Raw genomic sequence first — 27,212 nt, 5'->3', positions numbered from 1 at the left:
ACAAATGCAGCCACTACATCTAAGGACTGGTGAGCTTCAATATATTAACATTTTTGTTTTACTTTAACCCCTTCCCTCAAGCTGCAGTTTACCTTTAAAAACTTCTGAACACCCGGGGGCGGGAAAGATCGGCAATTATGTGATCACTGTGATTGTCTTATACAGTGGACATATGATCGGGAGCCGGTCCCACAATTACTGATCATTAGTCTGGATCGATAGCTGTCTTTACCAGCTTGGTCCCTGTGTGCAAAACTCTGAGCTCTACATCAGAACAAAGAAATATCACATGGATGTAATCTAATGGGGTGTTCAGTTACTGGGGGTTATTGTCCTATCTACGCTCCTTTCGTATTGATTAGTAGGGACGTCACAATGTTCAGCATGAAACGTGTACTCACCACACAGTGGACCAGTATACTGAGAGGGATCCAGAAGAGCAAAGAGAACACGATGACAGACCCCACAATGTTATCAGCCAGGAACTTGCCTAAAAACACACAAACCTCTAATCAGATAAAATAATCCATTCAAAAAAGTATACTTCAGTTATTGGTAGATGTAGTTATTTGTTTTACTATAAGCAGGGCCGTTTGAAGGAATTTGGGGGCCCCAAGCACCCCCCCCCCCGCACGCAAAGCCTACGTTGGCTCTACACAAATTTTTTACTCCCATGTTCTTACTCACCCCCCTCCCTAGTCCCTATGTTTTTCTATTCTCTTCTTTTTCCCTGTAGGCTGTCGCTGTAGTGTGGCCGAGCTCCTCTTCCTCCTCTTAGTCCGGTGTTCTATCATTATGGGTCCCCTGTCCCCTATCAGATAGTGCCAGGGCCGGGTACCGTGCGGTACAGGAGATTCAGTTTCCTGTTCCCGGCCAGACTGAAAGGAAGTGAGCACTCCGTGTGCACCTCCTGTCAGTCCGGCCGGGAACAGGAAACAAACAAACAATCTCCTGTGCCATGCGTGGTACCCGGCCACACTGACAGGACTCCAGAATGAAGGAAGGAAGAGGAGCTCGGCCATGCTACAGCCTGGGAAGGGGAAGTTGGGGGCCCCAGGCCAGCTTGGGCCCCAAGCAATTGTTTGTTTTGTATTTGGGAGAAGGCTGGGGTTTGGACTTTGATGGTACCATATATCAACTGATTACCAGTCTAAATTAGAAAAGTATAAAGAAGGTTTTATTACAAAAAACATATACATAATTTACATATTGAGAAGAGCTCTTCTCAATATAAACTATTGACATTCCAGCTATAATGACAGAATGTTTTTTAGGCACTTTATACTGTAGTTGTTATGACTAAAGAAGTTTATTCTATGAATATGTAAATTGTGTATATGTTTTGTGTAATAAAACCTTTTTTTATACTTTTCTAATTTTGACTGGTAATCAGTTGATATATGGTACCATCAAAGTCCAAACCCCAGCCTCCTCCCAAATACATATTTCAAATTTTGATGGGACGAAGGTACCGTGTGTAAAAAATTCATATTCAGCACCTCTCCGTGGCTTGAGTTGTATCCAGGGCTAGACCCAGATATTCCAAACCAGGCATCGGTTCCAGAGAAGATTTCTGAAGGTTCAGGATCCACCCGAACCTCTGAACAGTCAAAGCCACATTGTCCGACAGAGCCTTCTGTGACTGGTCCCTCAACAGGAGTTCCAACAATGGGGATGCCCTGAAAGTGCAAAAGGGCCAATACTGGGGCCCTCACCTTGGTGAACAAACAAGGTACTGACGAGAGGTTGAAGGACAGAGCTATGAAGTGGTGATGTAGAGGTCCAACAGCAAAATAAAGAAAGCGTTGATGCGCTGGAAAGATGTGAAGATGCAGGTACACTTCCTTGATTTTCTCAGAAGCCAACCAGGCTCCCTGGCAATGCTGTATCCTGGCCTAGGCCAACAAGGCCCAGGCCTAGGGCAGCACTTTGCAGGGGGGCAGCACTAACAGCGTCCCCGCCGGCTTGCGCTACACTGTTGGGCAAATTAGTTTAGTGCCCCCATAAATCGGCCGCACTGCTTCCAGTATGTGGGCGGTTGGCATTCTGCAACTGTGGGGGATTGTAGAGATTTCCCTTCACTTCCTGACCCATAGCCAAACAGGAAGTGAGAGGAAATCTATGCAAATCAAGGGAATCAATTGCCCCCCTGCCCCCAGACCATCAGAACTAGTGTCCCCACTTGAGAATTTCAGGGTGGATCTTAAAATGCAAGGGGTGTGGCCTTGACAGGAAGGGGTGGGTCATATTTAAATTAGGGGGTGCACAAGTTTAGTCAGGCCTAGGGCAGCACAAAACCTTAATACACCTCTGGTCCCTGGTAAAAAAAAAAGGTGTTGTTGCATCCAGAGTTAATTTCATTGACTAAAACTGACTAAATCATTTTAGTCAACTACCTTAAAACCATTTAAGTAGACTAAAATACGACTAAAACAATTATGATGACTAAAATACGACTAAAATTAAAATGGCATTTTAGTCTAAAGACTAAAATGGGATTAAAACTAAAATGCCATTTTAGTCCAAGGACTAAGACTAAAACTAAATTGAAATTTGACGTCAAAATTAACACTGGTCTGTAGTGCATGTTCATACCTCAATACCATAAACAACAACATATTAGATTTTTCACTCCAGCAGTATATGATGAGTTTGGAAATGGTCGAGAAATGCTTAAATATTGCATTACAATTTACCTACACCCATTAGATTTTAGATGGCTAAAATTCGTTTTAGTGGACTAAAATGATTTTAGTTGACTAAAATGTACTGGAGATTTAGTAGACTAAATACAACTAAAACAATTGCAGAAGACTAAAATGGGACTAAAACTAAAATGCCATTTTAGTCCTAAGACTAAAACTGAATTGAAATTTGCAGTCAAAATTAACACTGGTTGCATCTTTGAGTTTGGCACTCCAGTTATATTTTTTATGCTCCGATTGGCATACAGGTACCCTTTAAAGGAGAACCTTGCTTTATGTGAGCAGCCATACCACAGCCAGTAAACTTGCTGAATGAGTTTGCTCTAATTTTTGCGAGCAAATAAATGTTAAAGTCCCAGTGCTTCTTGGGATATATTTTTTATGGAAAGCTTTGAGATCATAGATGGGACACAAACCTCCTTTGGCTTTGGGAATGATAATATTGTAGTAAAATCCTTGAAACCAGTCTGCCACTGGGACCAGAACAATGGCGTCTTGGCCTAGAAGTTGGTGTTGACACAGAAATTTTAGGAGGGGCGATGTAAGGCAGGGGTATGGATATTTTATAGATACCGGTAGTTGGATTGGTAACTATGTATTAACTGTATCTGGCCGATGTCCCCGGAAGCTGGAAATCACTGAAAAAGACACCGCTACTCCAGTGATATTCTCTTACTTCCAGGTCCTGTGTTGAGCTGCTGGCCTGCTGCATTCTGAACGCAGCAAGTTGGCGGCTCAGCACAGGTGCTATTCATTCAGAGAATGTTTTGCATTCTCTGAACGAATGTAAAGTGTTCTATGATTGGACGAGGTGGGGAGGAGGGGCGGACGTAGGAGCATTATCTTGAGCTGGCCTACAGTCATTTGTTTGCCAGTGTTCCATCTTTGTTCACTAAAATCTGTATCACACTGGAGTAGTGTATATACACATGTTCTGTTTCCCAGGTTTGCTTTTCACATAAAAAAAAAAGTATAAAGACTTACCCAACATGTTGATACTAAGCTTGTCAATAAAATCCCAGATCCTCTCGATCACATCCTGGACCTGTTTCTCACACTTTCCCTGTATGAGAGAAGCACAGAAGAGAGATTAGTTACTTATAGTTATGGATGAAGGTGTACAATCTGCCTACACATAACACAACAAGCCACATTGCATACTGATGAATATACTAAGAATATATTAACACATCTTTTAAATCACATGGCATCTCATGACAGAGGAAAAGCTATTAGTATTGTCCCTATTTAGACATGGCAGGTCCAATCTTATAGCCTAGTGATATGAACTTCCACTAACAAGGCACAGAATTGGCAGAAGAGAGGTGCCAGCTTTGTCTACCTGGTTCCTGAAATCAGTCCAGCTTCAAATCAGGTTCTTCCACCAACTGACTTTAGACACATGCCATTGGCAAAACACATCCGATTCTTTTTAAGAGAGTGTTTTGATCATGAGCTTGTTTGTACTCATAGGTGTGCGCAGCCTTTGGCATTAGGGTGTGCACCTCAAAGCTCAAACACGGCTGGATGTGGCACAAGCATACATTTGCAATTCACCCCCCCCCCCTCTTTTCTTTCAAAGCTCAAACACACCTTACCGATCACTCACAATGTTCATTCAGAAAGGGAAGGGGCCGGTAAATGGCATATTTACTGGCCCCTTCCCCCACTCATCCTAAAATATCCACAGCAACAACTGGTGAGAGAGGAGGGGAGCCGGGAGTGCTGTGGGGGGGAGGAGGCAAAGCCAGGGCGGTAGGGGGAATCTGTTCTGCACAGGGTTATTAGGGTGTGCCTGGGCACACCTGGCACACCCTGTGCGCACGCCTATGCTTGTACTCTGTGCCTTTAGGTAGTCATAGAAGGCCTTAATGTGAGCAGGTTCAAAGAACAATCAGATATAGTTTGGGATATAAATGACATGAAATAAGAACAAAGCGACAATGCTTTAGAGCCCTGGTGCCCATCATGTGGCTTGTGGGCTGTTGGGCATCATGTAGAAAATCTGAGTGCCAGTGGGGTGCTGAGCATTAAAACGCTATGTTCCAGCGCCAGCACTGAAAGACTTACTGTCGGTTGAGTTATGGGCGGAGTTACCGCCGCCCACAGTTCAAGTCCCACTGCGGGGTGTGGGGTTAAATATCACTGACCACCAATGGGAAAGAAGGGTTACATTTCACTGCCAATGACCACCAAAATTAATAGTTAAATATTGCATCCACTGACAGCAATGCTGGGGTTATTATTGCGTTCACAGACACCAATGCTGGGGACTATTATTGTGTTCAGACACCAATGCTGGGGACTATTATTGTGTTCACAGACACCAATGCTGGGGACTATTATTGTGTTCAGACACCAATGCTGGGGACTATTATTGTGTTCACAGACACCAATGCTGGGGACTATTATTGTGTTCACAGACACCAATGCTGGGGACTATTATTGTGTTCAGACACCAATTCTGGGGACTATTATTGTGTTCACTGACACCAATGCTGGGGACTATTATTGTGTTCACAGACACCAATGCTGGGGACTATTATTGTGTTCAGACACCAATTCTGGGGACTATTATTGTGTTCACTGACACCAATGCTGGGGACTATTATTGTGTTCAGACACCAATTCTGGGGACTATTATTGTGTTCACAGACACCAATGCTGGGGAATATTATTGTGTTCAGACACCAATTCTGGGGACTATTATTGTGTTCACTGACACCAATGCTGGGGACTATTATTGTGTTCACAGACACCAATGCTGGGGACTATTATTGTGTTCAGACACCAATGCTGGGGAATATTATTGTGTTCAGACACCAATTCTGGGGACTATTATTGTGTTCACTGACACCAATGCTGGGGACTATTACTGTGTTCAGACACCAATGCTGGGGACTATTATTGTGTTCACAGACACCAATGCTGGGGACTATTATTATGTTCACAGACACCAATGCTGGGGGTTATTATTGTGTTCACAGACACCAATGCTGGGGACTATTATTGCGTTCACAGACACCAATGCTGGGGACTATTATTATGTTCACAGACACCAATGCTGGGGACTATTATTATGTTCACAGACACCAATGCTGGGGACTATTATTATGTTCACAGACACCAATGCTGGGGTTATTATTGTGTTCACAGACACCAATGCTGGGGACTATTATTGTGTTCACAGACACCAATGCTGGGGACTATTATTGCGTTCACAGACACCAATGCTGGGGACTATTATTGTGTTCACAGACACCAATGCTGGGGACTATTATTGCGTTCACAGACACCAATGCTGGGGACTATTATTGCGTTCACAGACACCAATGCTGGGGACTATTATTGTGTTCACAGACACCAATGCTGGGGCTATTTTATCATCAACTGACACAAATGCCAGGGGGCAGTTAAATATACCATGAAAGTTTTTTTTTTTTAGATCCGTTTGAGAAGTTAAAAAAAAACAAAAAAAAACACCCGTTGATCTTGCCAGACTACAAAACCAAGCCTCTCTATATTATGTAGAATAGGAGAGGGGTTGGATTCCACAGCCATGTCTTATTTCTGTTGTACAGTAAATAAATGTCATCTTGCTGGGATAAGTCTGTTACTATGTTACTAGCAGAATCACCAGGGGGGGAAAAAAAATCTTAAAAAAAAATCTGAGGACTAATATGCTACATTATATAAAATGTATTTGGCTTAGGCCCCTTTCACACTACCGCAACTTCAAAATCACGCAATTGTGCCGCAATTTCAGGGAATGTCTGTGTAACTCGCATTAAAGTAGTGCAGGGACTACCTTGAAGTTGTACTAATATAAATGGCTGTCATTGAAAATCATGGGGAACAACTTGTCATGCGAATTTGCAGTCCCAAGTCGTTGTTCAAGTCGTACAAGTGTGAAAGGGGCCTTAGGATTTAGATATGTTTCAGATTGCATACATTGTTGCATGTGTCGTCAATCTGGTGCAAACAAATGTTTATACAAAAGCTGGGGTTCTGATGAGACAACACAGGCAGTGGGCCTGAATGCATTCACTATCGCTGTCCAATCATAAGGCCTATATAGATATTACTGGAAGCCACAAAAGACCATCTTTCCCTTTGTGTGGGCAGTGGAAACCTTGGCAGTTCTCATACTGACAAATGTAGGAATTAGTGGTAGCTTACATTCCCGTCACAGAAGCCCACAGTGCACGGCTTTCCTTTACGCAGGAAAAGGTACTGCTTCTTATCGCTCATGTACGGACTGCAGATTCCATTGTGGTCCCGGCAGCACACTTTACAGGATTGTTCCGTTTCTGAAAACACAGACCTGATTACTTACAAACAACCACAACATGAAAAAAGCCCCATATACTTATATTGCCATCATGAAAACTTAGCTGGATTTTACATCCTGGCTTTCTCAGCATTTCCCCATCACTCTCTTACCATTGCAGGCACATGACTTGAGATTCTTTTCAATCTCGCAGAAAGGCCGGCACTCTCCGCCAAAACATTTCCCAGAATCCACGCACTCCGTGTCATCGGCTGCACTGCCAGGTGCGGGGCACTCACTGCTGTTACCTACGAGGAAAGTACAGAGTGGACTGTGAGGCGCGCACTACTAAAAGGAAACCTGTACGATTTATATTTCACACAAATTTGAACACATTGCCAATTAATAATTTCCTCAATGGGTGCCATGTGAAATCACTGGTTCTATGTAGAGTTTGTACATGGGTTAAGTGGGAAATACATACTGAAATACAGTAAAACCTTCTTATGAGAGTAACTTGGTTTGAGAGCATTTTGCAAGACAAGCTAAATTTGTCATATACAACCAATGTCTTAATATACAAGTAGCGTCATGTCACAACCAAGTATAAAAGAGATGAGAGGCGCCTCTAAGTGTAGCAATATGGTTACATTTAATGAAGGTACAACATTTAGCAACAAATTGCTACACTTAGAGACTCCTCTCTTCCCTTTTATACTCTGTAGTTCCTGCTGGATTTTGCTTCCAATTCCTTTGTGGATGGACATTTTATGGTTACACAAATTATCACATTGTTATTTTTTTATATGGACTATAAACTGAAAGGACTTACGAATAAACGGTTGTGGAACGAATCATTTGAGTTTCCATTAATTCTTATGGAAAAATTTGCTTTGATATACAAGTGCTTTGGATTACAAGCATGCTTCTAGAACAAATTATGCTTGCAATCCGAAGTTTTACTGTATATGAAGCTTTTTTGGGCTTTAGGTGTACAGTTTTAATGCAGGGAATTCTGATATTCTGCCACCAACACACCTTTCCCTTTTCCTATAATCATTTGTGCAATTAATTTTGTCATGGTGTCAGAAAATTACTTTAACCCTTTCCCTAATGAGTCATTGTAAAATGACGTAGACGTGAACCTTCCCTCCCTCCAGGTGGACGTCATATGACGTCCTTGGCTTCCCGGGCGGCTAGGGGGCGCGCGCGCACCCTCGCCGCATTGCTCGAGACTCCGTGCGTGTGCCCGGCATCTGCAATGTCCGCCGGGCACCCACGATTGCCCGCAATCACGGCAGGACCATGGAGCTGTGTGTGTAAACAAACAGATCCATGTCCTGTCAGAGGTGAGGAGACCAATGTGTGTTCCCAGTACAGAGGAACACACATCGGTCTCCTCCCCTTGCGAGTCCCCTCCCCCCTACAGTTAGAACACACTTTAGGGAACATATTAACCCCTTCTGCGCCCCTAGTGTTAACCCCTTCCCTGCCAGTCACATTTATACAATAATCAGTGCAGGTTTATAGCATTAAATTGCTGTATAAATGTGAATGGTACCAAAAACGTGTCAAAAGTGTCTGATATGTCCGCTGCAATGTCACGGTCACAATAAAAATCGCAGATCGCTGCCATTACTAAAAAAAAAAAAAAAAAAAAATGCCATAAAACTATCCCCTATTTTGTATCACCCTAAACTGAGGAAAACAATATTTAAAAAAATCAAAAAGTAAAAAATAATGTGTTTTTTTCAAAATTGTCGCTCTTCTTTTGTTTATAGCGTAAAAAAAAAAAAAAAAAAAACGCAGAGGTGATCAAATACCACCAAACAAAATCTCTATTTGTGGGGGGGAAAAAACATATAGATTTCATTTGGGTACAGTGTTGCATGGCCGCGTAATTGTCACTCAAAGAGCGACAGCGCTGAAAACTAAAAATTGGTTTGGGCAGGAAGGGGGTGAAAATGCCCTGTATGGAAGTGGTTAAAGATAAACAGTAACTTCAAATGAGTAATACCTGAAAAGGACACTGCTGCGGGTCCAAACATATTTTAAGCATATAAGGAAACAAAAAAATAAATGTAAAATATTTTTACAGTCTACACATACAATTTATTTTTTTAAATGCGCGCGTTGGACATCTACGTACGAAAACAGCGATTGTCCTACACTTGTTATACATCAGCGCACACGTCAGAGTGAGAACAGTAATTTTAGCACCAGTGTTCCTGCATAACTCTACACTGATGACCTGTAGGGGCTTTTAAAGGGCTGCAGGCGCACGCAATTTTAAAGTTTGACATGGGTATCCAATTACTTGGCACAACCTCATCTTTTAAATTTGACCAAAAAAGGTAATTAATTGCATTTACGTGCCCAGAAATTAAACTTTATTTATTTTTTTACTGAAATTTTGCAAAGGTCACCTTCACTAGAGTAGACAAAAATCCTTGCACTGGCCCTGCATCCACCACAAACACTTGAGGTTCCCTGGTCTGGGATATAAACCTGTCCAGCTTGTTGTTAAGTCTAGACACCAAGAGATCCACATACCACAACTCCCAACCACAAACAAATTGCTTCAAACAGCTCAGGATGAAGGGTCATATCCCTGGATTTAGCGGTTTTCCACACCAGGAATTTTTACTACAGAGAGAGCAGAAATATGAGGTTCTGCCCAAGGCAAGACCAAGTAGACTTCCTCTTGAGCGGCATAACTTCTTGTCCCTCCTTGATTGATGTATGTCACGATTGTGGAATTGTCAGACTGCACCCTGATGGGCAAACCATGCAGACAGGCAGACCAATGCGGAAGAGCGAATCAAACTGCCCGAAGTTCCAGGACATTGAAGAAATTCCTCTGTTGCTTCAACCACTATGTTCCTTGAACCGACAGGCCGAACAGACAGGGGAGGTTCTCCAGAACACCTCCCCAGATCTCAAGCTGGCATCTGTTGTCAAAAGCTTCCAAATCATTGGAAGGAAAGAATTTCTGTCATCCAGCATCTGCATGGAACCATTCCAGAGCCGATCTGATCTTGGGAGTCGGGTACATTCAAAGACTGCTGAGGTTTGTCCCACGCCGACAGGATATTGAGTTGTAATTTTCTGTAGTTAAACTGGGCATACAGAACCGCATCAAAGGCAGCTACTATCTTTCCCAGTAACCTCCTGCAGACACAAATCAAGGGACTCTTCAGAGACCTCAAGGACTCCGGAGAAGCACATCATCCAAATATCTAATTATGGGGATACCCTGGGTCCTCAACAATCCCAGAAACCAGGAGCCAACACCTTAGTAAATACTCTGGGAACTATAGAAAGCTCGAACAGCAATGGCAAAAACTGGTAGCTGTGGTCCTCTACTGCAAACTACAGAAACAGATGATGAGATGAAAAAATGGAGATGTGCAGGTAGGCATCACTGATATCCACTGCCACCAGGAAGTCCACCTGATGACAAAGCAAAATCACCAATCGCGTAGACTCTATTCCGAAATTCTGTGCCCACTGAAATTTGTTGAGATCCTTGGAGGTACAGAATAGGCCAAAAGTCTCCATTTGACTTGGGAACTGTAAACAAGTTGGAACAGAAGCCGAGAGACCGCTTGCATTCGACATGGGCATGTTGCCTCCTCAAAACAGCAGTCTTTCCAGACCTGCAACGAAAACTGTTCTCGATTGAGGCTCCAAAAAGGGACCTTTGAGAACAAAGCTTAGAAGGGGAAAGCAGTGATACTTCAGTATGCAACTGCCGGACATCAGGCTGCTGACCCATTTGTCTGCAACTTCGTGAGTTCAGACTGCCGCGAGTCCAATAGATGTGCCCCCCGCCGCAGGAGTGGGGGCGTCCCTTTAACGGGAAGAAAACGTGTCTCCTGACCTGGAGGAATTGGGGTTTCCAGTTCTTTTAACATAATTTGGTGGAAAGCTTCTGCTTGGAGATAGAGGCCTATTGCTTATGAAGGAAATGCTTATTGGTGTCACAAGGCTACAATGGTTTGTGACCTCTTTTTGCCTTCCTCAGTTGCAAGACTCCATACACACCATTAGATTTTCTGCAGATTTTTGTCTTCAGATTTACCAAAACCATATAAAATGAGGTCAAACCTTAAAGGAGTTGTATGGGTTCAGTTTAAAAAAAACAAAACAAAAATGTCATACTTACCTCCACTGTGCAGTTAGTTTTGCACAGAGTGGCCTGATCGTCCTCTTCTGGGGTCCCACGGCGGCTCTCGTGTCTCCTCCCTGCAAGAGCTAACCCCCTCTGGGAAGTGTTCTCCCGGAGGGTTTACCTTGCGGACGCGCTCCCTTGTGATACACTCGGCGGCCATCACCGCCAAGTGTATGACTCGGCACAGCACCAGGCACGCTCCGTCATTGATTTGATTGACAGCAGCGGGAGCCAATGGCTGCGCTGCAAATCAGTTTAACCAATGAACAGCCAAAAGAACCATTTGGATAGTGATGCAGGAACGAACCCATGGAAGTTCAGGGCTCAAGTAAGTAAAACGGGGGCACAGGGGGGCCGGAGAGTACAAGGTGTTTTTTCACCTTAATGCATTAAGGTGAAAAAACACAAAGCTTTACAACCACTTTAAGAGTTTTAATTTGTATGCAATCAGGCAGGCCCTTGCACTCCATGGTTTTGGTAAATCTGAAGACAAAAATCTGCAGAAAATGTAATAGTGTGTATGGGGCCTAAGAGTATGCTTTTACCCACAATCTCTTTCTGAAGGAACGCATCAAAGGACAGCTTAAACCAGTGTTTCTCAATTCCAGTCCTCAGGCCCCCCCCAACAGGTCAGGTTTTCAAGATTTCCCTCAGATGAAAAGGCTGTGGTGATTACTAAGGCAGTGAAACTGATCAAATCACCTGTGCAAAATAATGGAAATCCTGAAAACCTGACCTGTTGGGGGGGCCTGAAGACTGGAATTGAGAAACACTGGCTTAAACAAAGGCTCACCCTCAAAAGGCAGCCTCTCAAATTGCTTCATCCAGGGAAGTTTTACTGCCCAGCACTTGAGCCACAAGATCCTCCTTATATCAACTGACATGGTGCCCAACCTTGAAAGCTGCTATACGGAGTCCTCCAACTGAGAAATTCAAAGCCCTCTGAAAATCCTACAGGTATTCCCAAATGGCAGAATACCCTGAATCATATTCTCTGGAACAAATCATAGCCTTTGCCCAAACTCGACAGCTTGGCAAACACCAGCTGCAACAATCGCAGCCTTTTTTTGGCCAGTGTCCATTCAACTGAAGGTGGCAGCATAACCCAGTAGTCATAAGGAGACGGCCTGAGTCCTGTTATGTTATCAGAAATTACAGTTTGTGATCATCTTTTTTTTTGGAGAGAACAAGTAAGTGCTGAGATAAGATTAGCAACTTACCCCTATTTAATGAATGATAACCTGCCATGGCAGAAGCATGGAATTTGTCAATGACACATTTTAATGGTTCAGGCTTTTAGGCCTCATCAATGCTTTACTATTTAGTGAGGCACAAACTCAGAGAAAGTATGCAAGTTGAGATTTCGTTTTCAGGTCATTAATTTTAAATTTAGTGACGCAAGGATGAGAATGACACCCCTGGATCTTGTGCCTTTAAAGTCAGCATTAGCAGCAACTACATGGTACACTTGGTGAGGAGATGACAGTCATTTTCAGCTGGATCAGCTGAGGATATCCCATGTCTATGGAGACCTGCAGACACCCACCAGCTGACTGCCTTCTATGGAAACAATCAGGATAGAAGTCTAGGTTTCCCCTCTGATAAGATGGTGGCAGTTTTCTTTTCCACTTCCACTAGGAACAAAAACATTAGGTTTTATCTTAGGGTTACATCTGATTATGGAACTGCAGGCTTAAAACACTACTCACCAACTATGACTGTAGCTTAAGAAGTTACCATAAACATACTCAATCAATCAATATGTGCTTATGCACTAATACATAGAACAACTAGTTGGGGGAGGGATGAAAGCTTATTCAAAGGCTGGGTTATGCCTGCAGTTCTGTAATGTCAATAGCTAGCTTATTTAAAAAAACACATCACAGGGTCCTTATATATTTCCTATAGGCAGAAAACCAGGCATGTAAATCTATAGGACAGGGATCCTTAGTAAAATTATTATAGGTCCATCTATCTGTCTGTTCTGCAGAGAGCAGTAACTGTCAAAGAATTAGAACGATTGCTTTCATAGGAATAAACCAGAGATCGTGGAGCAGCATGTACATTATATCATACAAATGCTAGTGCTGCTTGTGTGAAACATTTTGCAGTTTGACAGTACACTGCCCCTTATGCCAACAGACCCCCCCCCCCCCCCCCATGGCCATCATCTGCTCTTCTGAGGCTACATTATGTGACCATTTACCTGTGCAGAAGGACTCTCCTTTACAAGTAGCATTAATGGCTTCCTGGCATTTCTTCTGAGCAGTTTCAAACTGGCAATTTTTACAGCATGGACTGTTGCGATCACTGAAATATGTAAAATAAATATTTATATAAAGACAATCAGAAAGACACTGAAGTTCCATAACACTGCTAGCTAAAAAAATGTGGTTCATTTAGTGTCCCTAAGGCGAATGTAAAACACAACAGCAAATCTGATCTCATCTTTCAACAGATCATAAAAAAAAAAGCTCACTGCTGCCATCTCGTTCCTGGTTAAAAGAAACATGTGCTAGAAGAAATATGCAAGCTCTCAGTGCTTACCAATTTCTGAAAATGCTACCCATCTGGCTGTCTCTGGGTTTAGTCCTTGGTGTCACTGACTTGGAGGAGATATGAAGCCAGAACTTCTGAAATGTATTGATGGTCTGGGCAGTAACTACTGTAAGCATCGGAGACCCTAGTTGGGCATGACAGCGGGGCAACTGGCATTTCTAGCAATGGCAACTTTAATACTCCTCCCAATACAGACTTCCTTTAAGGCAGAACTCCAAGAATAATTACTCTAACCAGTGCTGAAATACACACTGTCATATTCTAGAAAACAATTACATTAAGCCAAACACCATTCCATTTTAACCAGCTAAGATACAGAGCAATTAAAATGTTCAGATATTGGCCTATAATTCTTCTATATCTGATACCAAGATGGCGCAATCATTGATTTTTGTGGGTTCCCATTTAATTTAATATTCAATATACGTTACAGGCAAAATGTTTTTTTTTTTTTAACACCTTCTATCCAGTTTCAAAACTAGTGTTACTATAGATCAGGGTTTGACAAATTTGCTTGGAATCTAGGAGCCAGCTAAAAAAGTTAGGAGCCAGAAAACGCACCCCGTCCCGACGAGCTTGCGCGCAGGAGCGAACACATACGTGAGCAGCGCCCGCATATGTAAACGGTGTTCAAACCACACATGTGAGGTATCGCCGCGATTGGTAGAGCGAGAGCAATAATTCTAGCCCTAGACATCCTCTGTAACTCAAAACATGCAACCAATAGAATTTTTTAAACGTCGCCTATGAAGATTTTAAAGGGTAAAAGTTTGTCGGCATTCCACGAGCGGACGCAATTTTGAAGCGTGACATGTTGGGTATGAATTTACTTGGCGTAACATTATCTTTCATAATATTAAAAAAAATGGGGATAACTTTACTGTTGTCTTATTTTTTAATTAAAGTGGATTTCAAGTGGATGTGAGCGGGTCATCCATTGACTCCTATGGGCAGGTGGATGTCAGCGGATATGTGTCCACTCAAGACAGACGTATGGCGATCAGATGAGATCTGATGAAAACGGGCATGCTGGGATAATCAAATGTAGATAACCTTGACAGTTTAATTACAGTAATCAGTACAGAAAGATCTACTGTCAGTTCACTAACAGACTAGGACATTGGCTCTCAAAGTAATGCCAACATTTACACCCACAGTAATGCGCCCAGAAGGAACTGACTGAAGGGAGTTTAAATGTCCAAGGTCCTTTCATGGTTAAGGATCAGCCCCTTAATGTTTTCATGTAGATTTTCTCAAGAGTAGTGGAAAGGCTTCTAATCTGCAAGCTGTGCCAAGTCCATCTACAAGTCAAATCCTGCATTTAATTATATGCATATGCCAGGGGAAGCATATGGCTAGATAAAGATCTCATCCACCTAAGGCCGGGTTCACATTCGCATGACAGGCAAGTGTGACTGGCTCTTATAGGAGCCGGTTCACACACGTCCAGGACGGCCGTGGTCCGGATTGAAAAAGGGTCTGGTGCGTGTTTGGGTCCGGTTCGGGTGCAAATTCAGCCAAAAATGCAGGCCTTAATCACATCTGAACCGGTGAACAGACACGCACCGGACCCCAGGAACAAACCCACAGTCGCACATATGTGAACCCGGCCGAAAAGAAAACCAATTTTGCATTAAACATCATCGGCCATGCTTTTCAGCTATGCCTAGATGGACAGATGTCTCCCTTAGCACAAGCGGTAGAGGGAATTATACTATACTGCATAACAGACCTACAACTAATGTTCTCTGTAAATCATCCAATGACAAGAAACAGCATAGGACTGAGTACTTATTTTCCTTTATTAAAATTCAAGAGGAAAAAATGCAGATTTTAAAAGGCAAGAATATGGAAGCAATGACAAATTTTAATGCCTAGAAATACTCATTGTCACCCTCTAGGGCAGTGCTGAACAGTCAGATCCCTGTCTTGGTCTTGTATCAGACATCACATCAAGACTGAACTATAGCCACGCTAAGAGGCATGTCTGGGGAAGTTCTAAAGCGGTGGACCTCGCTTGAGCTAATGCGACTATAAACTTTAAAGCCTCGTACACACGATCAGTCCATCCGAGGACAACGGTCCGAAGGTCTGAAGCGGACTGATGGTCCGTCGCGCCCACACACCATTGGTTAATGAACCGATCGTGTCAGAACGCGGACACGTAAACCATGTACAACGGCACTATAAAGGGGAAGTTCAAATCCAATGGCGCCACCCTTGGGGCTGCTTTAGCTGATTTTGTGTTAGTAAAAGACGATTCGCGCTATTCTGTCTGTTACAGCGTGATGAATGTGCGATCTCCGAAACGAACGCGAGTTTTACAAGAACGAGCGCTACCGTCCCCTTATTTAGTCCGAGCATGCGTGGATTTTTAACCGATGGTCGTGCGTACCAAGGTATGTACTGTTTCAACATCAAAGTGCATGGTATTTTCCACATCATTTGCTAGCAAATTTGATTCATTTTTTCTATAGGATTTAGTGAGGAGCTGCTACAAGGATTCCTTTATCAAGCAAAAAATTGTGAATAGAGCATTACCAGCAGTATCATGATTTTTATTGATTGGACAAAATGCACAGCTCAAGGCTGCCAAGGAGAGAGTGCTTTAAATGGTCACAACCAGACGCCCATTCCTAATAGTGCTGACATCTCATTTTTCCTTGTCACTACACTGACCTGCATATTGCGTTCTCCCTGAATTTGCAGTCGGAGGTACAACAGAGATCGTTGTGCTGACGTAGCAGGCCTGGGTCACAGTCCTCCCCCTCATCCACTCTCGAGTTTCCACACACTTTGTTGTTGCGTTCCTTAAAGCAGATGGATGCCTTGCTCATCAGTGTGCGCAGGATGGATTCTCTGCTGCAGCTAGAGAACATCTGAGAGAGGGAAACATGAGTTTATTCATTGTATGCATGTCTCTACCGCTCTCCAAGAAATACAGACTAGAAGTTACAATATATGTAAAGCGGTGTGTAATATGTCGGAGCTATATAAAACACCTGTGATAAATAGATAACTAGAAGTTAAAAGCTGTGACATGGGAGCGGGAGGCGGGGCCGAGTTCTGCCGTTCCATATCAATGGACGCAGCAGCGGGACTTGAAAGCACCCATGGAAAGTGGCTTTATGTGGGGGCACCCAATGAAGGGGAGGGGCCTGGAGCGCCAGCGGTGGACCCCAGAAGAAGAGGATCGGGCCTGCTCTGTGCAAAACCATTGCACAGAGAAGGTAAGTATAGACAGGTTTGTTTTTTTAAATTATGTTTACAACCCCTTTAACTGTCACCCACCAGTAAAATAGGAGAACTTGAGAATACATTTAATGGAGGAGCTGTAATGCAAAAATGTGGAATACATTTCTTACAAAACCTAAAGAAATAAAGCAAAGGAAGAGAGAAAAAAAAAGTGTTGATAAAGCTCGAGTGGGTGAGAAATATACATGAACAAGAGTGTCCAAATTACTTTTCCTTTTTGAGCAACAATGATTTAGCACTGTGTATCAAATAATTGTCATATTTAGTTAATTAAATATTTGCTTTCATCTTTTCCCCCTTTTTGTTGCATCAAAATACTGCTGATTTCCTGTAATCTCTATGCAGCCACTTTGTCATACATTAACTCGAAGGATGGCTACACTGAATTTCTCAAGGTGGGTTTCTTGATGGTGACAGCAGTTTCTCATAAAAAGGGGGGCCTGAACACCCTATTTTAGCTATGCAAAACCATAAAGGGTCCTTTCCAGGATAAAGCTACCAGTTTAGACACTCGCATTAGAGAGGTGATGGCTACAAGGAATTTCACTCTGTGGATAAGAGTAGAGAGAAGAATGTCTCTGATAGCTTCAAACAGCGATTTCTGAAGCAAAAGAACCAAATTCAGATCCCACAGGGAGACCCCCTGTACAAAGGCCTGAATCAAGGAGTGAGATGCCAACTCTGAAAAAGGATAGAAAAAAGGCAGAATACTTAACAAATGGAACTGCTCCAAAGCAGGCTAAATTCAAGCCCCTGGACACTCATGCAAATGCGGATAGTCGGGGGCTTGCTGGACAGGAGAGCTTAAATCTAAAACCAGAAAGTCTAAAGGTTCACCCAAGCTGTGTAAAGGACTAGACCCCCAATACGCTAAACGAGCCTGTTCCAGTAACGATTCCTGAAGGTTCAAAACCCACCCAAATTGCTGTAATACCTGGAAAGTCAAGGCCACGTTATCCAAACAAGCCCTGGACAGGAGGTCATTCTAATATCCCAAAATGGGGATGCCATGAGAGCACAGCAGGGCTACAGCAGAGTACACAGGACCGTTTTTCGGGTTCTAAAAAATAAAAAATAAATTTAATGTCATTAAAAACGATCGTGTGTGGACTTCAGAGCAGTTTTCGGGTTCTGAAAAACATGCAATTTTTTTTCCGAACATGCTCTATTTTTTTACAACGTTTTTAACGTTGTCGTTTTTCGGGATGTAAAAAATGGTTGTGTGTGGGCTTGAACGACGTGAAAAATCCACGCATGCTCAGAAGCAAGTTATGAGACGGGATCGCTCGTTCTGATAAAATTACCGTTCATAATGGAGTAAGCACATTCATCACGCTGTAACAGACAGAAAAGCGTGAATCGTCTTTTACTAACACAAAATCAGCTAAAGCAGCCCAAAGGGTGGCATCATCCGAATGGAACTTCCCCTTTATAGTGCCGTCGTACATGTTGTAGGTCACCGCGCTTTGCTAGAGCATTTTTTTTTCCACGATGGTGTGTAGGCAAGACCGTTTTAATGATCAAGTTGAAAAAAAAAGTTGTTTTTTCTAGAGCCTGAAAAACGTTGTTTTTTACAACCCGAAAAATGATCGTGTGTAGGCGGGCGTAATACTCAGGCTAGAAAAATGGGGAATACCCAAAGTGCATCCCAGAGGCTGAAGAGCAGGGCCTAAAAATTGGTAGCATAACAACCCCACAGAAAAATAGAGGAAACAATGTGCTGCACAGATGGGGACATACGGGTATGCAAACCTTGATATCCTCAGAAGCCAGGAGGTCTCCCTGGGGAAGGAAAGTGCTGACTGGTTTGGTGGAATCCAGGAAGCATTTTCCAGCTCAAATTAAGACATCCACAGCTACGAGATCCAAAGCATCTGCCCACTTGGGCTCTAAGAATTGTAAACAAATTGGAGTAAAACCCCTAAAACTATTCTGCCACAGGAAGTGGGGCAATGACACCCTCATCCAGAAGACCCAAAAGGGATCAATAGAGATCTGCTAATCTGTGTAGTGAAGGAAGGAGCAGGAAGTTGGAAGAGAGAAACTTCACTTTGAAACCCAAGGACACCCACTTCCTAAACCCAAGTGATGCAAGTTGTCCAAGCATCTGCAAATGGAAAGTGGGAGTGTGCCATCAAGCAGAAAAAAGACTTGTCTGAGGATTTAGCAGACTGAGTACCAGATTTGGGCAGACTGGGGTCCTGATGAGAAAGTCAAGCGAGTGGAGAAGCAAAGGGAACATTACTTAACAGCGAGAGAGGGACATTACAATTAGTTAGGCTTTTATCACGCTTACCACTGAGGAAGATGGGTGCTCCTAGTAACACCCTTGGTGATTTTATAAAGAGCCAGTTTGAAGATAGTCCTTGACTGCCATGCAGATTAAGTGCTTCTTGCACAAAGGTCTTTCCTTTCTAGCATTTTAACCAAATTACCTTATGCATGTGTACCGACATGACACACATGCAAGAGATAAGACAAGAGATTTCCAGCAGACTGTCACAGCTGAAGTTTAAGGCCCCTTTCAGACTGAGGCAGGAGCTGCGGTGGCGGTATAACACCGCTAAAAATAGTGGCGCTATACCGCCGGGATTGCCGCGGGATTCGGCCGCTAGCGGTGCTAACCCCCGCTTGCGGCCGATAAAGGGTTAATACCGCCCGCAAAGGGTTAATACCGCCGGCAATGCGCCTCTATAGAGGCGCATTGCGGGCGGTATTGCCGCGGTTTCCCATTGTTTTCAATGTGAAGGAGCGGTATACATGCCGCTCCTCTCACCGCTCCAAAGATGCTGCTGACAGGAGATTTTTTTATCTCCCGCCAGTGCATCGCCTCAGTGTGAAAGCCCTCTGGCTTTCACATTGAGTCTGCAGTAAAGGAGTTTTTCAGGCGGGATAGCAGCGCTATTTTTAGCGCTGTACCGCCTGAAAAACTCCTCAATGTGAAAGGGGCCTAAAGCTACAGCCACATCAGGTCCAGCCAGCGTTGGAGAGCTCTAGAAAGAGCTACCAACTGTTTATCAATTGATCCCTAAAAGGTGCTTGTAAAGGCATTTTTTAAATAAAAATAATAAAAATGTGTATACTTACCTGCACAAGTTGGCCTCTCCTCTTCTGGGGTACTCCTTATCTTCTGTGCATGCCTCCATAGCAAGTTGTGTGCTATGGGGGGGGGGGGGCACGCATGCAGGCATGCTTCTGAGCTGGGCTGTGAGAGTCTATAGACACACACAGCACAACTTGGCCCTGCCCCCACTCCATCCTCACAGGGTTTGACTGACAGTAGCAGGGGCCAATGACTCCCACTGCTTCCAGTAAAGCCTGTGAGAGCAGGGAGAGAATAGATGTAGCTAAGCACAGCACTGAATCAATACAGGACTCTATAAAGTGTTTGGGGGGGAAGGGGGGGGGGGTAGAAGCACAGCAAGTGGTAAAACATTTATTACCTGAACTTTAGAACCACTTTAAAAACAAACATGTCTTCTACTAAGGGCCTTGTTAAGGCGGAGGACATTGCCAGATCCAGAGTGGGAATAGACCATTTCTGTGCCAGACCGGTAAGGGGCCTAAAAGCACATAGGGTACAAACAGTTGAAGATGGTTTCAATCTCCATAGAGAAAGTTGGAAAAGTGTGTGCAAAGCATGTCTTTGTGGACTTAGGAGTTTTAAAGGCCCAAGACTGAAAATAGCACTGGTGAAAGCAACAGGCTGAACCTCTAGTTTCGGAGTGGTGCACACTGCATCAATAAGAGCTCAAAACGGTTTCCCTTAATTTAGGCGCAGTAGTGGAAGCCTGCAACTCCTTAGGTGTAAGGTCATTTGTGAGAGACTGGAGTGGCTCAAAATCGAAGTATCTAAGCAAGGATGAGCTCCAGCGTGTTCGCATTGTACACGTGCAGAGCCCACCAGGAAGTCTGCACGGCGCTGCGCTAATCACAGCCAGGGAGACATTTCCTGATCTCTGCAGCCGAGCATCGGGACAATGTCTCCCAGGCTGTGATTATCGCAGCGCCGTGCAGACTTCCTGGTGGGCTCTGCACGTGTTCTATGCGAACACGCTGGAGCTCATCCTTATATTTAAGGGTGATAGCTCAGAGGAAGTTAAAACCATAGGCAAATCAGATATAGAATCTGCAGAAGGTCTAAGAGCGTGCTCGTGGCCTCTGCGGTCAGAGTCAGCATATAACTGGGTGAGTTGGTCCATAAAGTCTAGAATGACTGTGGTAAAAACCTCAGCCAAAAGTACAGAGGATGCAACCACACCCAATAAAGCTTAAAGTTGTTGTAACCCTAAGAAAAAAAAAACCTACACCTAGACCTTAAGTCTACAGAAAATTTATGGAGGGAGCTAAAACTTCCAGTGGCAAAGCAACAGCCAAGAAACCCTAAGGATTTAGAGAAGATCTGTAAAGAAGTTGACCAAAACCCCTCCTGAGATGTGTGCAAACCTGGTAGCCAACTACAAGAAATGTCCTACCTCTGTGCTTGCCAACAAGGGTTTCTCCACCAAGTACCAAGTCATGTTTTGCTTGGGGATCAAATATTTTACTCACTAAACTGCAACTCAATTTATAAAACATTTGTATCACGTGTTGATATTCTGTCTCTATCACTTAAAATACACCTACAATAACAATTATAGACCCTTCATTTCTTTGCAAGTGGGCAAACTTACAAAATCTGAAGGGGATCAAATAATTATTTTCCCCACTGTAGGGCACACCTAAAACAGCACTCTGTATATAGCGCACCATAAACCCTGCACTTGGTACAAAGCACACCCCTGACCACTACACTTTGTGCAAAGGGCACGCCGGAACTCTGCACATACTGCACTTCTGGTATTTACCTTTATTATCCTCCCACTGTGCAATTGGGCCACACTGTTAATGCTGTTTGGCAGGGGAGGGCATGGTTGAGTTGCTGTGACTATTCTTTGAGAAAAAAGCCCTGGGTAAAATGTATATAGTCTTGCAGAGAGCTCAGAGTATGCATGTGTGACACTCTACCCAGTGGATGAAATCAGCACTTGGTCACACAGAGGACCTACCTCAATGGGGTAGGCTCCCAGTGCTTGGCCTGACTGGCTCTCAGAGCCTCACCAAGTATGTTTTAACCAAGACTCACTAAGTAGGTCTTCAGAGATAGGGCAAGCACTGAGACAATGCCAGTGGCTCTGGACCTGGAAAACACTCAGTGCCCTACATGGAACCTAGCTCCCAAAGGTCATCATCAGCCTAGCCCTGCAACATTCAGTTAAGCAGGGTCTGGACATGGTAAGAAGTTAGGTTAAGGACGACCATGTCGAATAGCTGCCATTGAAGAGACAGGATTTAGCTGTAATGTCAAGAAGAACAAAAAAAATGTACTAGCAAAAAATAGGTTAATCTGACCACAGCAGAATTAAAGAAGACCATCCTTCCAGGACACTAGGAAAAATGGGGGCATGCTGGTAGTTTACCAGTGTCCAATCTTCCTGTACATGGCAGTATAACCTGTGCCCCTCAAGGCACAGGACAAAAACACAATTTATCCAACTTCTATTCTTATGGGAGACATGAGGAGGCTGGTTGAGAAGCTCCGACATTGCCTAGCTATTGACTCCAACTCTTTCCTATTGACTCTAAAGTTCTTATTGGCCATCCGGAAGATAAACTACTGACCCCACATTTTTGGGCCTTCCCTAATGCCGGGTACACACAATCATTTTTCGGCATTAAAAAAAAACGACGTTTTTTAAAACGTCATTTAAAATGATCGTGTGTGGGCTTCACATCGTTTTTCGGCTTCTGAAATGCCATTTTTCGTGTTGTAAAAAATTATCGTGTGTGGGCAAAAACAACGTTTTAAACCCGCGCATGCCCAGAAGCAAGTTATGAGACGGGAGCGCTTGTTCAGGTAAAACTACCATTCATAATGGAGTAAGCACATTCATCACGCTGTAACAGACAGAAAAGCGTGAATCATCTTTTGCTAACAAGGAGTCAGCTGAAAGCAGCCCAAAGGCGAAGAGAACTTCCCCTTTAGAGTGCCGTCATACGTGCTGTACGTCACCACGCTTTGTTCATCATTTTTCTAAAACAATGGTGTGTGGGCAACATCGTTTTTAATGATGAAGTTGGAAAAACTTCGTTTTATTTCCATGATGAAAAATGCCTTTTTTTTTTCATGCCGAAAAACGACCGTGTGTACGCGGCATAAGGCTTCCTAAGCCAGCCTTCATGGGTTCATCCACATAAGATGCCTTCTGACAAAACATTTTCAAACCATCCAAAATGCACATATCCCATTATGTGTAATGTTGTATGAGAAGGGCAGCAGCTTTAAGCACTGTACTTTTCTAATGTCACAGAAAAGGAACAATCATTTGCTAAAACTCTGTAGAATAGTTGGACATAGCGTAGGCGATAATGAATATTATTGCACATAGCTACATTAACAAAAAACAAAAGCTGCATAAAACAGTGCAGTGTACCTTATTGTTCTGGTGGTCTCCACTCACAGCTATAGGGTACATCACATATTTCCCACCTCGATCCTCACTGGGTGCACACAGCTCCATGCTGTCTGGATCGTGTTCAGACCCGAAGTTATGGCCCAACTCATGAGTAGTCACCAGGTCAGCTTCCTGTCCGGAAATTACACAAGTTAGACCACAAAAAAGACAAATGCAGAGTCCAAGTTAAAGAACACCTGTGATTTTTCATAGTTTGAGTCAAATACTGCAGCCAATAAAATGTAATCTACCTGTAAATTCAATATCTAATAGTGCAGTACAGGACACAGGCAAAGTATTCATAGACCCTGGGTTATAAGCTGCACCCTCACAAGTGCACGCTCCCTGAGTAGCTTCCCTGTAAATATAAAATAACCAACTATATGATTAGGGAGCAAAATCTCTAATCCACTCTGAGAATAACAGACAGAAGAGATATACTGTATATACTATTAGAGGGTGAATCTGGTAAATATCAGATATCTTTTTTAGAAATCGAAAACTTCTTGGTCAAAAGGAATTTTCAGGCAGTGGATGTGGTTTTCGTTCAGAAATTACATTCATTTTAAAACTGAATGTTAAAAGCAAGTGGAAATTTCACACAACATTCTTTCATTCAGCGAATGTACAAAGATTTTTAGTATGAATATTCTCATCCAAAAATCATTCCGTGTGGCCAGTATAAGGCTCAGTATAAACCTATGCAGTTTGCTTTTAAAAAACACAAATTGCTGCAAAAATGCATTACATGCTTTTCTGCAGCTTCTCCATTGAAGAATATTGAACCAAAAAAAACTGTTTTGCGTTGAAAAAAGTCCCTGACCCTTTCAAAATACGCAGCAGCTGAAAAAAGCATAGGGAACGCGTCCCATAGGAAACCATAGTAAATAAACTGTAGTGCGTTTCTGCAAAAAAACGCATTGGTGTGAACCAAGCCTAAGATGTTTAATAACTTAAAGGATCACTAAAGGAATTTTTTTTTTAGCTAAATAGCTTCCTTTACCTTACTGCAGTACTGGTTTCATGTCCTTATTGTTCATTTTTGCTTTGATGTTGCTGTAATTCTGCTCTGATCTCCACACTTCCTGGTTGTCGGTTTCCTTATAACCACAGTACTGGGAGCTTTCCACGGTGGTCTAAGCTGTCATTACTGTGTGTCTAAAACTTAACAGAACCAATCAGATTCATTTTAAAAACAAAAAACTTCCCTGGATTTGTTTGTTTTTGTTCTGTGTGTCTCTCTAGTTCTAGTTTAAAAGTGAAACTAACCTACAGGCACATTATAGGATTGATTTTTATCTATTTGTAATCATTTTTAAAATGAATCAGTTAACTTTTATGTCTCTATACCCTGTAAACAGTCATTTCAGCTAAAAAAAAAAAATATTCCTTTAGTGACCCTTTAACTAAAATGAGCCCTTTAACCGGTTAAGCCCCGAACCTTTAGGCAGCTAAATGCCCAAGCCAGGTTTTGCGATTCGGCACTGCGTCGCTTTAACAGACAATTGCGCGGTCGTGCGACATGGCTCCCAAACAAAATTGGCGTCCTTTTTTCCCCACAAATAGAGCTTTCTTTTGGTGGTATTTGATCACCTCTGCGGTTTTTATTTTTTGCGCTATAAACAAAAATAGAGCGACAATTTTGAAAAAATTCAATATTTTTTACTTTTTGCTGTAATAAATATCCCCCAAAAACATATCTAAAAAAAAATTTTTCCTCAGTTTAGGCCGATACGTATTCTTCTACATATTTTTGGTAAAAAAAATTGCAATAAGCGTTTATCGATTGGTTTGCGCAAAATTTATAGCGTTTACAAAATAGGGGATATTTTTATTATTTTTTTTTTTTTTTACTACTAATGGCGGCGATCAGCGATTTTTTTCATGACTGCGACATTATGGCGGACACTTCGGACAATTTTGACACATTTTTGGGACCATTGTCATTTTCACAGCAAAAAATGCATTTAAATTGCATTCTTTATTGTGAAAATGACAGTTGCAGTTTGGGAGTTAACCACAGGGGGCGCTGAAGGAGTTAGGGTTCACCTAGTATGTGTTTACAACTGTAGGGGGGTGTGGCTGTAGGTCTGACGTCATCGATCGAGTCTCCCTATAAAAGGGATGACTCGATCGATGCAGCCGCCACAGTGAAGCACGGGGAAGCCGTGTTTACATACGGCTCTCCCGTTCCTCAGCTCTGGGGAGCGATCGCGAGGGGGCGGCTAGAGACGAATAGCCGCGCCCTCGTCCCGGATCGCTCCCCGTGGATTTCCGACCGCCGCATGTTACAAGGGGGGGGGGGGTCCTAATCGGACCCCCGACCCGCGGAAAGGCGGGGACGTACATGTACGCCCATATGCCTGTACGTGCCATTCTGTGCACGTACATATACATGCGGCGGTCGGCAACCAGTTATAGTATAAAAAAAGGAAATAATCTCTACTGTAAGGGGTTCATTTTTTTTACTGTGGAACAGTGAAAGTAATATTTATAGATTATTTGCTCTTTTTGTACTATAAAGGGCTCATTTTAGTTTTTTTAACCCCATTATGTTACTGGCCGATTAATCGATTATGAAAATAGTAATCGATTAATTTCATAATCAATTAGTTGTCGATTAATCGATTAGTTGTTTCGGCCCTAATATACACATAAATACACACACACACACACACACACACACACAGTACCTCACAAAAGTGAGTACACCCCTCACATTTTTGTAGATATTTTATTATATCTTTTCATGTGACAACACTGAAGAAATGACACTTTGCTACAATGTAAAGTAGTGAGTGTGCAGCTTGTATAACAGTGTCCATTTGCTGTCAAATTAACTCAGCACACAGCCATTAATATCTAAACCACTGGCAACAAAAGTGAGTACACCCCTAAGTGAAAATGTCCAAATTGGGCCCAACGTGTCAATATTTTGTGTGGCCACCATTATTTTCAGCACTGCCTTAACCCTCTTGGGCATGGAGTTCACCAGAGCTTCACAGGTTGCCACTGGAGTCCTCTTCCACTCCTCCATGACGACATCACTGAGCTGGTGGATGTCAGAGACCTTGCACTCCTCCACCCTCTGTTTGAGGATGCCCCACAGATGCTCAATAGGCTTTAGGTCTGGAGACATGCTTAGCCAGTCCATCACCTTTACCCTCAGCTTCTTTAGCAAGGCAGTGGTCATCTTGGAGGCATGTTTGGGGTCGTTATGTTGGAATACTGCCCTGCGGACCAGTCTCTGAAGGGGTGGGGATCATGCTCAGCTTCAGTATGTCACAGTACATGCTGGCATTCAGTGTTCCCTCAATGACGTTTAGCTCCCCAGTGCCTTAGTCTGCTTGTCTTCGGCAAACAGTTTGCAGGCTTTCTTGTGTATTATCTTTAGAAGAGGCTTCCTCCTGGGATGACAGTCACGCAGACCAATTTGATGCAGTGTGCAGCGTATGGTCTGAGCACCGACAGGCTGCCCCCCCCCCCCACCCCTTCAACCTCTGCAGCAATGCTGACAGCACTCATACGTCTATTTCCCATGACGCTGAGCAGGTGCAGAGTCCTATGACGTTGAGCAGGTGCACTCAACGTCTTTGGTCGACCATGGCGAGGCCTGTTCTGAGTGGAACCTGTCCTGTTAAACCGCTGTATGATCTTGGCCATCGTCCTGCAGCTCAGTTTAAGGGCCTTGACAATCTTCTTATAGCCTAGATTATATTTATGTAGAGCTACAATTCAACAAAGTCCAGGATTTG

At 43.2% G+C, this 27,212-nt stretch overlaps 1 protein-coding gene across 2 annotated transcripts in view; it reads right to left on the bottom strand.

Annotated features, from left to right (window-relative positions):
• The window catches only part of ADAM17 (ADAM metallopeptidase domain 17), a 111,213-nt gene that overhangs the window by 8,837 nt on the left and 75,164 nt on the right, over positions 1-27,212 (bottom strand). Inside the window, exons 12-19 of one of the 2 annotated variants that reach the window (XM_040348622.1) lie at positions 23,437-23,589; positions 16,388-16,587; positions 13,356-13,459; positions 8,993-9,007; positions 7,149-7,283; positions 6,885-7,015; positions 3,690-3,768; positions 402-490 (exon numbers count right to left, since the gene is read on the bottom strand). In XM_040348622.1, coding sequence (XP_040204556.1) covers positions 402-490; positions 3,690-3,768; positions 6,885-7,015; positions 7,149-7,283; positions 8,993-9,007; positions 13,356-13,459; positions 16,388-16,587; positions 23,437-23,589 — 906 coding nt within the window. The remainder of the gene's footprint in view (positions 1-401; positions 491-3,689; positions 3,769-6,884; positions 7,016-7,148; positions 7,284-8,992; positions 9,008-13,355; positions 13,460-16,387; positions 16,588-23,436; positions 23,590-27,212) is intronic. The other variant, XM_040348623.1, reaches the window with a different exon arrangement.

Source organism: Rana temporaria, chromosome 4 (genome assembly GCF_905171775.1).
Source record: "Rana temporaria chromosome 4, aRanTem1.1, whole genome shotgun sequence".
NCBI lineage: Eukaryota > Metazoa > Chordata > Amphibia > Anura > Ranidae > Rana > Rana temporaria.
Note: the sequence above shows the minus strand (reverse complement) of the source record. Positions and strands in the feature narration are given on the sequence as shown.